The sequence below is a fragment of the Agelaius tricolor genome, unplaced genomic scaffold (genome assembly GCF_023055355.1).
Source record: "Agelaius tricolor isolate 1412-34295 unplaced genomic scaffold, bAgeTri1.0.p SCAF_5, whole genome shotgun sequence".
Lineage (NCBI taxonomy): Eukaryota > Metazoa > Chordata > Aves > Passeriformes > Icteridae > Agelaius > Agelaius tricolor.
In genome coordinates, this window is record NW_027269265.1 from 4846161 (window position 1) to 4858166 (window position 12006).

The following is a 12006-nucleotide window of genomic DNA, read 5'->3' on the forward strand; positions in this document are numbered from 1 at the left end:
TAAACCCCCCAGCTCCCTTCCCATGGGGCTGCTCTCCGGCAGTTCCTGTGTTTTGCCCCATCCCAGATGGAGAATCCCACCCTGGCTCTTGTTACATTTTCTATGGCAGGTGCTTACCCAGCTCTCTGCTTTATCCAGGTATCTCTGTAATTCCTTTCTGTCTGCAAGGGAGCCCAGAGCTTCTACTTGATTAACATCTGTTTCCTGCATTGTTGATTAAAAAAATTCAATGGCATGGGATCCGGTGTTTAGTGGTAACTGCCCAGCTCCTCACGGCTCCAGTTTTGTTATGCACATGTTATTGCTGCATGCAGGTCACTTACAAAAGGTGATTTTCTCAGTGATTTACCGAGGCTTTTCCCCTCAGGAGCCGGCGTTTCCTGCCCGGAACCCTTCGAGAAGCTCAAAATTAATGCGCCCAACGTGGGGCTCGAACCCACGACCCTGGGATTAAGAGTCCCATGCTCTACCGACTGAGCTAGCCGGGCGCTGTGGAAACTTTTTCCGCTACGCACAATTTAACGTAGCTTATAGTGACGTCACCCCGTGAGCGCGGCGCGGCGGCCAATGGGAGCGGGCGTTGCTGGGCGGTGGGCGCGGGACGGGCTGGCAGCGGCGCCGCCATGAGCTCCATCGGCACCGGGGTGAGTGCGGCGTGAGGGGCGGCGGTGCCGGGGCCCCCACGGGCACAGCGCGCCCGCCCGGCCGCCCCCGCCGGCCCCCGTCCCACCTGCGGCCGCACCGGGCCCGCGGCGAGCGCGGCGTGGCGGCTCCGGGGCGCTGCGGGCGGCTGAGTCACTGCGGCCCGGCAGGCCCGGGGAACCGGCGGCGGGGCGGGGCGGGCGCGGGGATAATGCATTGCTTATACTTCTCTATATAATATACATTATACATTTCAAATATATTCCTGTGGTCCATACGTTTAAATTAAGTGGGGGCTTGCAGGGAAGCAGGGGAGGGACTGTGGATCGGGAGCTGCAGTGATGTGGCAAAGAGCAATGCGGGTACACAGTGACACAGGGGAGGGTGAGGTTGGATATTGGGGAGGAATTCACCCCGTGAGGGTGTGGGGCCCTGGCACAGGGTGCCCAGAGCAGCTGGGGCTGCCCCTGGAGCCCTGGCAGTGCCCAAGGCCAGGCTGGATGGGGCTCTGAGCATCCTGGGATGGTGGAAGGTGTCCCTGCCCATGGAAGGAATTGGAACTGGATGATCCTGAAGGTTCCTTCCAACCCAGACCAGTCTGGATTCTGTGAAATGTAAAGGCAGACAAAAGCTCCCGTGGGTTTGGAGTGTTGTGTAACGCTCAGTGATTTCACATCCAGCACTGTGAAATGGCCTCTCCTGGCTTTTAGTCTCTGTGTTCTCCTTTCTGTATCTTATGTGAGAGGTCAGCCTGCTTTGGGGATTTCACACCATTTCTAGCAGTGGCAGTCTTGAATTTTTTTTAATGAGTAGGCTTGATCTGAAAATGCTGTGATATTATGTGGGTTTTTCTTACTGAGAATTGTTTCTTTTTCTTCAGTATGATCTGTCAGCTTCCACGTTTTCTCCAGATGGCAGAGTGTTCCAAGTGGAATATGCTATGAAAGCTGTGGAGAATAGCAGGTAAGATACAAATGTCTGCATCAAATATTTGCTCTTTTGGCCTCTTTTACAGCAGTGCTGTTGGACTAGAGAAACATGAGGGTAAAATTGTGGTGGTGAGATGAGTTCTGATCTAAAAGCCCATTTTAGGGATGTGGATTGAGGCATGCTCCGAACCTGCCTTGTAAATGTGTATCAGCTTCCTGGGGAATCCTCCAGACATGGAGACATCCAGGTGCTGCTGAAGCTGCTCTGGGAGTGTCTCTGCTCCCTGGAGTGTGTGTGAGGGAATGTTGGGAAGGGGAAATCCCAGCTGTGCTTGAGGGGCAGCAGGATGGATTGTCAGGGTCACCCAGGGGTCTGTCTGCTCCAGAGCAGGATTAGAATCACAGGATGATCCTGGATGATTAGAATCATCCCAGGATGATTTTTGGGTTGAAAGGGACCTTAAAGACCATTTTGCACCCTCTTGTTGTCTTCAGTGCTGGAGTTGTAACCAACCTACCTTGGGAGAAATCTTCTATTTCTTCTGTCTTGGTAATTGTCTGTGAAATATTTTACCTTGTGAGGAACTGACATTTTTCTTGTCTTCCAGTACAGCCATTGGGATAAGATGCAAAGATGGAGTTGTGTTTGGAGTAGAAAAATTAGTCCTGTCCAAGCTTTATGAGGAGGGCTCCAATAAACGCCTCTTCAATGTCGACAGACACGTTGGGATGGTAAGGCACTGCAGAAATTGTAAGGTGACCCCCTCAAAAGGATAAATTTATTAATCAGAGAATCAAAAATAAGTAGATTAAGAAAGTAATGTTAATGTGTCTGTGTACAAAGTCAGAAATGTCAGTGGTTTTTACTGTTTTTTGTAATTTATTCTTTTAAACATACATAAGTAAAATCCAAACTTAAAGTAGGAGATTGAGACTGTTTTAAATTTTTAGGAATGCTTTTCCAGTTGATCCAACTGGTATGTAAATAGAGATACAAGTGTTAAAATGGTACTTTTTTACACACACAATAAGGTGTGTTTAGGGAAAACATGCTGCATATGAGGTTTTCTTCTCAACTGTGTGGAAATCACCTGAATTCTTTAAAGATTGGTGTGTGGAGGACAGGCCTGTCCATAGTAGATGTGAGAATGGTGTCAGGGAGTGGTTGCAGTGTGGGGGGAGCCTGTGAGTACAGGGGATATGCAGCATTGTTTGGGTTGGTGCAGTCCTGGTAAATCATGAGATGATAATTAACAAAGATAACTTTGATTATTGATGTTCCTAGAGGAAAACTCTATAAATACATGATGACATTGGCACCATCAGAGGCTGGTGGCAGATGGGCAGTGTGGATTGCTCCATGGCAGGGGATGGCTGAGCCCCTGCCAGCTCTGTGTGTGTGTGTGTGAGCAACTCTGTGTGTGTGTGCTGGCTGTGTGAGCAGCTCTGTGTGTGTGTCTGTGTGTTTATGAGCAGCTGTGTGTGTGTGCTGGCTGTGTGAGCAGCTCTGTGTGTGTGTGTGTGTGAGCAGCTCTGTGTGTGTGAGCAGCTGTGTGTGTGTGCTGTGTGTGTGAGCAGCTGTGTGTGTGAGCAGCTGTGTGTGTGTCTGTGTGTTTATGAGCAGCTGTGTGTGTGCTGTGTATTTTAGGTGTGTGAGCAGCTGTGTGTGTGTGCTGGGTGTGTGTGTGCTCGGCGTGTGAGCTGCTGAGTGTGTGTGTGTATTCTGGGTGTGTGTGTGTGTCTGTCTGTGTGTGTGCTCTGTGTGCTCTGTGTGTGTGCTCTGTGTGTTTGTCTGTGTGTGTGTGTGTGTGCTCGGTGTGTGAGCTGTGTGTCTGTCTGTGTGTCTGTCTGTGTGTGTGCTGAGCTGTGTGTCTGTGTGTGTGCTCTGTGTGTGTGCTGTGTGTCTGTCTGTGTGTCTGTCTGTGTGTGTGCTGAGCTGTGCTCTCTCCCTGCAGGCCGTGGCCGGGCTGTGTGTCTGTCTGTGTGTCTGTCTGTGTGTCTGTCCGTGTGTGTGCTGAGCTGTGCTCTCTCCCTGCAGGCCGTGGCTGGGCTCTGTGTGTGCTCTGTGTCTGTGTGTCTGTCTGTCTGTGTGTGTGCTGAGCTGTGCTCTCTCCCTGCAGGCCGTGGCCGGGCTCTGTCTGTGTGTCTGTCTGTCTGTCTGTCTGTCTATGCTGAGCTGTGCTCTCTCCCTGCAGGCCGTGGCTGGGCTCTGTCTGTGTGTCTGTGTGTGTGTCTGTCTGTGTGTCTGTGTGCTGAGCTGTGCTCTCTCCCTGCAGGCCGTGGCCGGGCTCTGTCTGTCTGTGTGTCTGTCTGTCTGTCTGTCTGTGTGTGCTGAGCTGTGCTCTCTCCCTGCAGGCCGTGGCCGGGCTCTGTCTGTCTGTGTGTCTGTCTGTCTGTCTGTCTGTGTGTGCTGAGCTGTGCTCTCTCCCTGCAGGCCGTGGCTGGGCTCTGTCTGTCTGTGTGTCTGTCTGTGTGTCTGTCTGTGCTGAGCTGTGCTCTCTCCCTGCAGGCCGTGGCTGGGCTCTGTCTGTCTGTGTGTCTGTCTGTGTGTCTGTCTATGCTGAGCTGTGCTCTCTCCCTGCAGGCCGTGGCCGGGCTCTGTCTGTCTGTGTGTCTGTCTGTGTGTCTGTCTGTCTGTCTGTGTGCTGAGCTGTGCTCTCTCCCTGCAGGCCGTGGCTGGGCTCTGTCTGTCTGTGTGTCTGTCTGTGTGTCTGTCTGTCTGTCTGTGTGCTGAGCTGTGCTCTCTCCCTGCAGGCCGTGGCCGGGCTCTGTCTGTCTGTCTGTCTGTGTGTCTGTCTGTCTGTGTGTCTGTCTGTGTGTCTGTCTGTGCTGAGCTGTGCTCTCTCCCTGCAGGCCGTGGCCAGGCTCTGTCTGTCTGTGTGTCTGTCTGTGTGTCTGTCTGTCTGTCTGTGTGCTGAGCTGTGCTCTCTCCCTGCAGGCCGTGGCCGGGCTCCTGGCTGACGCGCGCTCCTTGGCAGACATTGCCCGTGAAGAGGCTTCCAACTTCAGGTCTAACTATGGCTATGACATCCCCCTGAAGGTAAGAGAGCAGCTCTCAGGGCTTTTGCCTTTTATTCTTGACATAAGAATGAAATTTTATTCCTTGTTTTATTTTTCCTTTTTGCACACAGCATCTTGCAGACAGAGTGGCCATGTATGTGCATGCCTACACCCTGTACAGTGCTGTCAGGCCTTTTGGCTGCAGGTGAGTCTTGCAGACACACTCTATTTGTAGATATATTTTGGTTCACAGTTGCTGGAACTGCTTCAGTTGTCTGAGTTTTTTTTTGGAACCTGGAATTAGTAACCTACAGTTCATCTCCTAAAGAATCCCTTCCCCTTTCTTTTTGTGTATGTCTGACACCTCAGGTGAGGAATTTGTATTCCCATAAGGCTCTGCCAGCCTTCTGCAGAGCTGGTTATTTGCCCCAGGTTTTTAAAGTGTGAGGGTTTGTGCCATTCAGTCTATGCTGGTGAAAGCAGAATTCCCTGTGCAGTGACCCTGCTTGCCCTGACACCCAAAGAGCAGGTTACAGCTCCTGTGTGATTCTGGTGCAAAGGGGCTGATAAAAGATCTGCTGCCAGGTTCCTGATCAGTAAAAGGCTTCTGGCAACGTGCAGGTGCTCTTGTGAGGCAAATTGCTCAACAGAGTGTAGCAGGACAGGAGGAGTTCTGCTCCAGGAAGGGTGTAGGAAACCCAAACTAATCTCTCTACTTCTGTGTGTGTTTGTACAAGGAAAGGTTTTTAATTTCTCTTTTCTCCTCCAGTTTCATGTTGGGGTCCTATGATAGTGATGATGGTGCACAACTGTACATGATTGATCCATCAGGAGTTTCATACGTGAGTGTGTCAAAAATATTTCTGTCTTAGCTTAGTTCCTCTTTTAAAAGTTTCTAGTTGGGAAAACAGTGAGTGTTGGTCCAAAAGAGCTGCTGTTGTTTTCTCCTTTTGCCTGGGAAGATCTCTGCTGAATCACTGCTGCCCCTTTGCAATCCTTGTTAAACAAACATTGTGTATTTCTTACAAGTGCAGTCTGAGAAATGAGTTTAAAGCTTGTCTGTCAGAAATTGGGAGTTCATCCACATGGCTGTGTCCAGTGAAAACCCTATGCACTGCTCCAGAAAGGCAAGAATTGTAGTGATACCCTCTTCTCTAAATACTTCAGCAGCAAACCAAAGCAAAATAGAATTGTTAGTGCTGCAATTTCAGCTGTGTGTCACACACAGGTCAATGCACACTCATACTGCTGGTTTTCTTAAAATTTTCTTGCAGTATATCCAGTACCAGGGCTGTTGAAAGAAATAGAAATGCTTAATTTTTGTGTTTAGACTTCAGATACATTTGCACAGCAGGTGGGTTTAGCTTGGGGTTTGCTTGGATCCTGTAGAACTTCTGTCTTCAAACTAATTGGAGTTTATTCTTCCATGTTTTGTAATAGCAATTAAAAAAATCTATTACAACATTTTGAGCTGATAAATTTCTGTCCAGGAATTACTAGACAATTTCTGTCAGTAGTGGTGGTACTGATGTAGTAATTGGGCTCTATTCAACAACTTGGGGATGTGCCCCAAGAGAGAACAATACCAAGGTTTTTTGGCCTCTCATTATGAGTAAGGTGGGGTTGTCATGTAAGTGACAGCAAGAGCTGTAGAGGGTCTGGTATTTAAATACACTTTAATACTGTTTCTTCTTTTTTTTTGTTTGTTTTAGGGTTATTGGGGTTGTGCCATTGGTAAAGCCAGGCAGGCTGCAAAAACAGAGATAGAAAAACTTCAGGTATGGTGTAACAGTGTTGTGCTGTCTCAAGACAAATATTCCTGGCTTATCATGTTGCCTTTTGGGTGCCTGAAATACATAAAATGCAGGAGAAGCAGGTGAAATATATCCTGGTACATTTGCCAGTGAGCCAAGTAAGTGAGTGAATATAAAAGTATCAATGTGTTTTTAATTCTGAGTGAAAACCTAGGGCAGCATTGTGCAGGGTGCTGTATCTATTTTTCCCAAAGGTTTGAGATGATTCTTCTGTTTAACAAGTTCACAAAGGCTGCTCTTGCTATGGACAAACTGGTCTGTGGAGAGAAGACAACCAAAAAGTACTGAGGTATCCCTTTAGCTGATTGAAATGATGGTAGAATCCTGAAAGATTTCCACCTTCCTCATGTGTTTTAATATCTGACACCCTTGGGGACAGCATGGAACCAAATCCTTCTCCTGGTCTGTCTCATGCACTTATGTGATACTCTGATATAAATATATCTTATTTTGGTCTGCAGAGGGATGTCACAGCTGTTCATGGAAAGGTTCAGAGTTTATATCATTGTTATAATTTTAAGAATAGCCTATTTATGCTGCTTTAGCACCATGACTGAAAAATTACAGGAAAAATGAGAATGTTCTAGACTTGATTCTCTCAGTTTTGAATACCAAATTAAAGGTAAGAAGCCCACATGATCATTTGATCTTTATACTGGAATTGTGGCACCTGGGAAATCATCATTTCAGTTCCTGTGTGTGCACGTTGGCAAAAGACAGTGCTGTGTTGGGTAACACACAATTTACTCCAAACAGTTCATTTTCTATCATTTTCTAAGTTGCAAAAATCTCTGCAATGCTGAAATTTTCCAAAACTTCTGCAGTTACTGATGTGAATTCCTGGAACTTGACAGCAGAGCTGTAAATGCACACCTGAACAGAGGTGTGGCACAGGGCCCAGCTGAGCTGTTCATTTAGGGGGGTCCCCAATAATGAAGTGTGGGATCCTGTCCCAGCTCTGTGGGCTCAGTCCAGCCCCACCTGCCCATAACTTCTCTTCACTGTGGACTGGGCAGGTTTTCAGGTCACAGCTGATTTTGACAAGGTGAATTTGTCAAAGCTAAGATGGAAAAACCAGAAGTACAGAAGGTTTTGTGGGATGATCCAGCTGATGGTCAGCTAAGATTTGTTTGTTGGAAGAGATGAGTGCAGGTGGAAAGGGAGAGGCAAGCAGGGAGTCAGGACTTTATCCCTGCCGTGGGGGACTGCAGAGCAGCTCTGCTGGGGAGGATACAGTCTGTGAAACTGAGGGGGCAAGAAGAAAACCCTGCATTGATCACATCCTTTGCATTTTATGTCTGTAAACTCAGCTGTGGGAAAACTTGTAGTTATGTGGAGACTGCTTTCATCTCTTCATCTCCTGCAGCTCTGATACTAATACAGCTTTTTGATACATGGACAAGATCATGATTAACTCCTGGGATAAAACTGTTCACATTGTTTGCTCTCGTTGTCTGAAGAATTAACATAACTGGGGTGGGAAAAGGGTAATGGCAGAAATGAATTGACTTCAGTTTTCTTTTTTGTAAATATGCATGACAGTAGTAGAGCTTTGGGTTTCCTGTTTGACTGCTCACTTTATATGCATGAATACACATCATCATTTAAATGTTTGTGTGACCCAAGTTACATTTCTGTTCTGGGTTGAGTGTCACAAAGGCAGTGGGTCTCTGTTTAGGGAACTTCTCCAGATGGGATTGTGATGGCACATTTGTCTAACCAGGCCTGGGCATTTCTTCTGTGCCTGTTGCTTCACCCCAGAAAGGGCTGTGACACTCCACATGAACTCTTGTCATCTTAATCCCTTCACCAGTGCCTTACAACAACCTGCCATATGAAGGGTTTGAAAATGTTTTGGGAATTGGAAGAGATGGTAAATTGCATTAATGAAATATAGGAAAATATATTACTGCTTCATAGGCCAGAAAAGTTGATCTATAAAACACAAGTTTATTATGTCCTGGAAATTTGCAGCAGCCTTTGTTCTGATGAACTGTGAAGCTGCCAAAAGACTGTGATATAACTGAGAAAATGTGAAATGAGATGCTGATGCCTTGCTCAGGCAGGCAGTTGGTTGTTAAACAATATTCTCCTCTTGGGGCATTACTTAAAACCCAAAATTACCTCCATAAAATGTTGGTAAGACCAAAAGTATTCCTATAGTGCCTAGAAGGAATACCACTATTCCATGTGGATATATGGTGCCTCTCCCATGTGGTAATTTTGTATCAGTTGAGCATAAAGCATCTAGGAACAAGTCAAGCTTTTAGCATGCCAGCATCACCAGTGTAGCTTCTAAGATTTCAGCTGCTGGGTGTTTTAAACTGGGGAATTTCCAAGTAGTATTTTTTCCTAGAATCTTTCAGTTGTAAGATTCTTCCCTGGAAGAATGACTTGCATAGAGCAGGCTGGAAGATACATTGTAGAGAAGAAATGTGGTTCTGGCCTTTTCTTTTTCTGTTCCTTTGACTACTGAACATGAAAAAAAGCTCATCAGGCACATGCACAGCCTCTCTTGTTCTGGCCCTGTGGAAGATTTATATTCTCTTAGTAGAAATCTTCTATCTGTGTGTCTTTTTCCTACAGATGAAGGAAATGACCTGCCGTGACGTTGTTAAAGAAGTTGCAAAAATGTAAGTCTGCAACCTGTTTTTCCAATTTGACAAAAATCCAGCCTGCTGAGCTTGCTTTGGTTTCAAACTGAGGCTGTTCCTTTTAAATTGGGTGTTGTGTGTTAAACTGTCTGACTCTAATCCCTGGTTTTAAAATATTTAAACCAAGTGACAGATGAAGGGAACCTTCTTGGTGTGCTGCTTCTGAAGTAGGAATTGTTTGAACAATGACCTGGTGCTTCAGAGAGAAGCTGCCCACAAATGATGCTGAGATCTTGGACCCAGCCTAGGAAAAAAAAAAAAGACTCAAATGTTTGGGAAAGAAGCAAAGTAGAACTTCTTTAAAGGAATATATTCAGTATAGCTGTATTATTATTAGACATTTAAAAATAATTTATAATAATGAAAATACTTCTGTTCTAGTTCTGCTTCAGCTCAAACTCAGCAGCAGCTCTGCACAGGGCTCCGTTTTTCAGCTCAAATTCAGCTCCTTATTAGCATTGAGCAAGATAGCAAAGATTTTAATAACTTTTCAACCTAAAATAGTAGGCACAGTCCAGAGCAGTGATTTCTTCAGGAGCTTGTGAAGGTGTACACTTTGTTGCAAAAGGCTTGTAAGCAGCTGAAACGTGAGAAAGGCCTGGAGATGACCTCAGCTAGCAGACAGGAGGGTCTGTAAGCACAGAGGGGCATTTCCTGGACACCAGCATTCACTTCAGTCTTTATTTTATTTTCACTGGAACTGTGCTGCTGAAGGTGTCCTGCCTTCCTCCACTATCTCCAAGGTTTCCACATTGGACAGGAATTGCTGGTATTTTTCAACTTCTGACTTACTGAAGCAAACTAAGAAATACAAAATAGAGGCTTCTTAAACAGTGGAGCCTGTTACTGTGAGTCCTGCTGTTTGGAGTGGCTCAGCCCGGGATTGTTCCAGTTTGTTTGCATGTTCTGCCACAGGATGGATCAAATCAGTTTTGTTATTGCAGTGTTAACATTTCTATCCCACAGCAGTGATTTCACTGGTCTGGGTGGCACTGTGTATGCTCTGATACCACTTGGAGTTTAAATTCCCATTTCCATGTTTGCCATAAGCACCACATTGGAAATCTTCAGTACAGACTTCTGATTAGACACAAAATACTGGCTGTAATTTGGGATTTAGCAGTAAGTGTAGAGAGTGCAGTAAGGTTTACAGGGGAAATAATGCAGGACACTCCAGGCTGCTTTATAACTGGTCTAGCAGAAGCAGGCAGTGATGATGCAGCCTTGGTCCTGCAGTATCTAAATCTTAATATTTGTTCCAGTTAGGGCAACTTGAACATCTCATCTTGCTGTAATGATTTAAGGTGTTGTTACATTAGCAGTTAAGCCTGGAAAATTCTCTGATGGTTTTTGGTTGGGGAGAGCTTCTATTAATCATGAGATTACTTGAACAGAAGAAATCTGTGACAGGAACAAAGTATATTTAGCCTTTTGGTCAGTCTGTTCTAATGTGTTCTTTGTCTGTTCCTTTCAGAATCTACATAGTTCACGATGAAGTAAAGGATAAAGCTTTTGAGCTGGAACTCAGCTGGGTTGGAGAAAGTAATGCATTTCTGTAATTTCTATAAACACTCCAGAAAATTTATAACTTTTTGTAACTAAAGCAAAAAACATTGCTTCTTAAATTCACTCTGTAAGTCAGGGTCCTTGTGTGAATTATAATTAAGACATATTCTTTTTCTTGGCAGTAACCAATGGAAAACATGAAATTGTTCCCAAAGACATCAGAGAAGAAGCAGAAAAATATGCCAAGGTAAGTTCTGACTTCGGTGGCTGAGCTGCTTGGAAAATGTAACATCCCAGCACACACGCCCTCAGTGGGAGCTGGGGTTACTGGGAGGGACAGGAGAGAGGGCTACAGTGTAACCCAGGGATGGTTCTGCTCTCAGTATAAAACCCAGGGGTGGCTCTGCTCTCAGTGTAACCCAGGGTGGCTCTGCTCTCAGTGTAACCCAGGGATGGTTCTGCTCTCAGTGTAACCCAACACCAGGGATGGTTCTGTTCTCAGTGTAACCAGGGATGGTTCTGTTCTCAGTGTAACCAGGGATGGTTCTGCTCTCAGTGTAACCAGGGATGGTTCTGCTCTCAGTGTAACCCAACACCAGGGATGTTCTGCTCTCAGTGTAACCAGGGATGGTTCTGCTCTCAGTGTAACCAGGGGTGGTTCTGCTCTCTCAGTGTAACCCAGGGATGGTTCTGCTCTCAGTGTAACCCAGGGATGGTTCTGCTCTCAGTGTAACCAGGGGTGGTTCTGCTCTCAGTGTAACCCAGGGATGGTTCTGCTCTCAGTGTAACCCAGGGTGGCTCTGCTCTCAGTGTAACCCAGGCATGGCTCTGCTCTCAGTGTAACCCAACACCAGGGATGGTTCTGCTCTCAGTGTAACCAGGGATGGTTCTGCTCTCAGTGTAACCCAGGGGTGGCTCTGCTCTCAGTGTAACCAGGGATGGTTCTGCTCTCAGTGTAACCAGGGGTGGTTCTGCTCTCAGTGTAACCAGGGGTGGTTCTGCTCTCACTGTAACCAGGGATGGTTCTGCTCTCACAAACTGTTAATTCAGAGCCTGCCACGAGTGGGGTCTTTCTCCTTCAAAAGTCAATGTACTGATGGGGACTGTCCTGCTGCCTACAAGGGTTTGGGCACTGTTAGAGGGGTGTGAAGTTGCAGCAAACTCATTTTGTTTATTGCAAGCTGAATGAATGATAAAACAACTGTTAGACTATAATTATACTTTCTTTTTTTAAACAGGAATCTTTGAAAGAGGAAGATGAGTCAGATGATGACAATATGTAACACATTGTTACTCCAAAACAAGTCCAACTTTTCCTATCTTAGGCCAGGTTTGTTTATAATGCATTATGCATGGGATGCTGTTGTGTTCTTGTTGGAAGAAACCAACTGACCAACTTGCACTAATAAATTTTCCATTTTACTGTCTGTTAGCTTTTATTTCAAAATGTATAGGCCAGCA

The 12006-nt window shown here is 46.0% G+C and overlaps 1 protein-coding gene and 1 non-coding gene across 2 annotated transcripts; one reads left to right on the forward strand and one right to left on the reverse strand.

The window, feature by feature from the left end:
• Positions 1 to 415: 415 nt before the first annotated feature.
• Positions 416 to 488, reverse strand: TRNAK-CUU (transfer RNA lysine (anticodon CUU)). Its single transcript has one exon. It is a non-coding gene; the product is annotated as a tRNA-Lys (tRNA).
• A 36-nt stretch (positions 489 to 524) lies between these two features.
• Positions 525 to 11972, forward strand: PSMA3 (proteasome 20S subunit alpha 3). The gene is made up of 11 exons (XM_071426199.1): positions 525 to 644; positions 1523 to 1605; positions 2180 to 2303; positions 4510 to 4611; positions 4703 to 4776; positions 5341 to 5413; positions 6284 to 6349; positions 8972 to 9018; positions 10514 to 10581; positions 10728 to 10792; positions 11784 to 11972. Exons 1-11 carry the CDS (start codon positions 624 to 626, stop codon positions 11826 to 11828), a joined length of 768 nt encoding a protein of 255 aa, XP_071282300.1. The 5' UTR covers positions 525 to 623; the 3' UTR covers positions 11829 to 11972.
• The last annotated feature ends 34 nt before the right edge of the window (positions 11973 to 12006 follow it).

What these genes read in the sequence shown, in the direction of transcription:
- PSMA3 (XM_071426199.1), top strand. Translation starts at nt 624, where the DNA reads ATGAGCTCCATCGGCACCGGG. An exon ending in TGAGCTCCATCGGCACCGGG is followed by an intron (nt 645 to 1,522) that starts GTGAGTGCGGCG and finishes CTTTTTCTTCAG; the next exon opens with TATGATCTGTCAGCTTCCAC. An exon ending in TCGACAGACACGTTGGGATG is followed by an intron (nt 2,304 to 4,509) that starts GTAAGGCACTGC and finishes CTCTCCCTGCAG; the next exon opens with GCCGTGGCCGGGCTCCTGGC.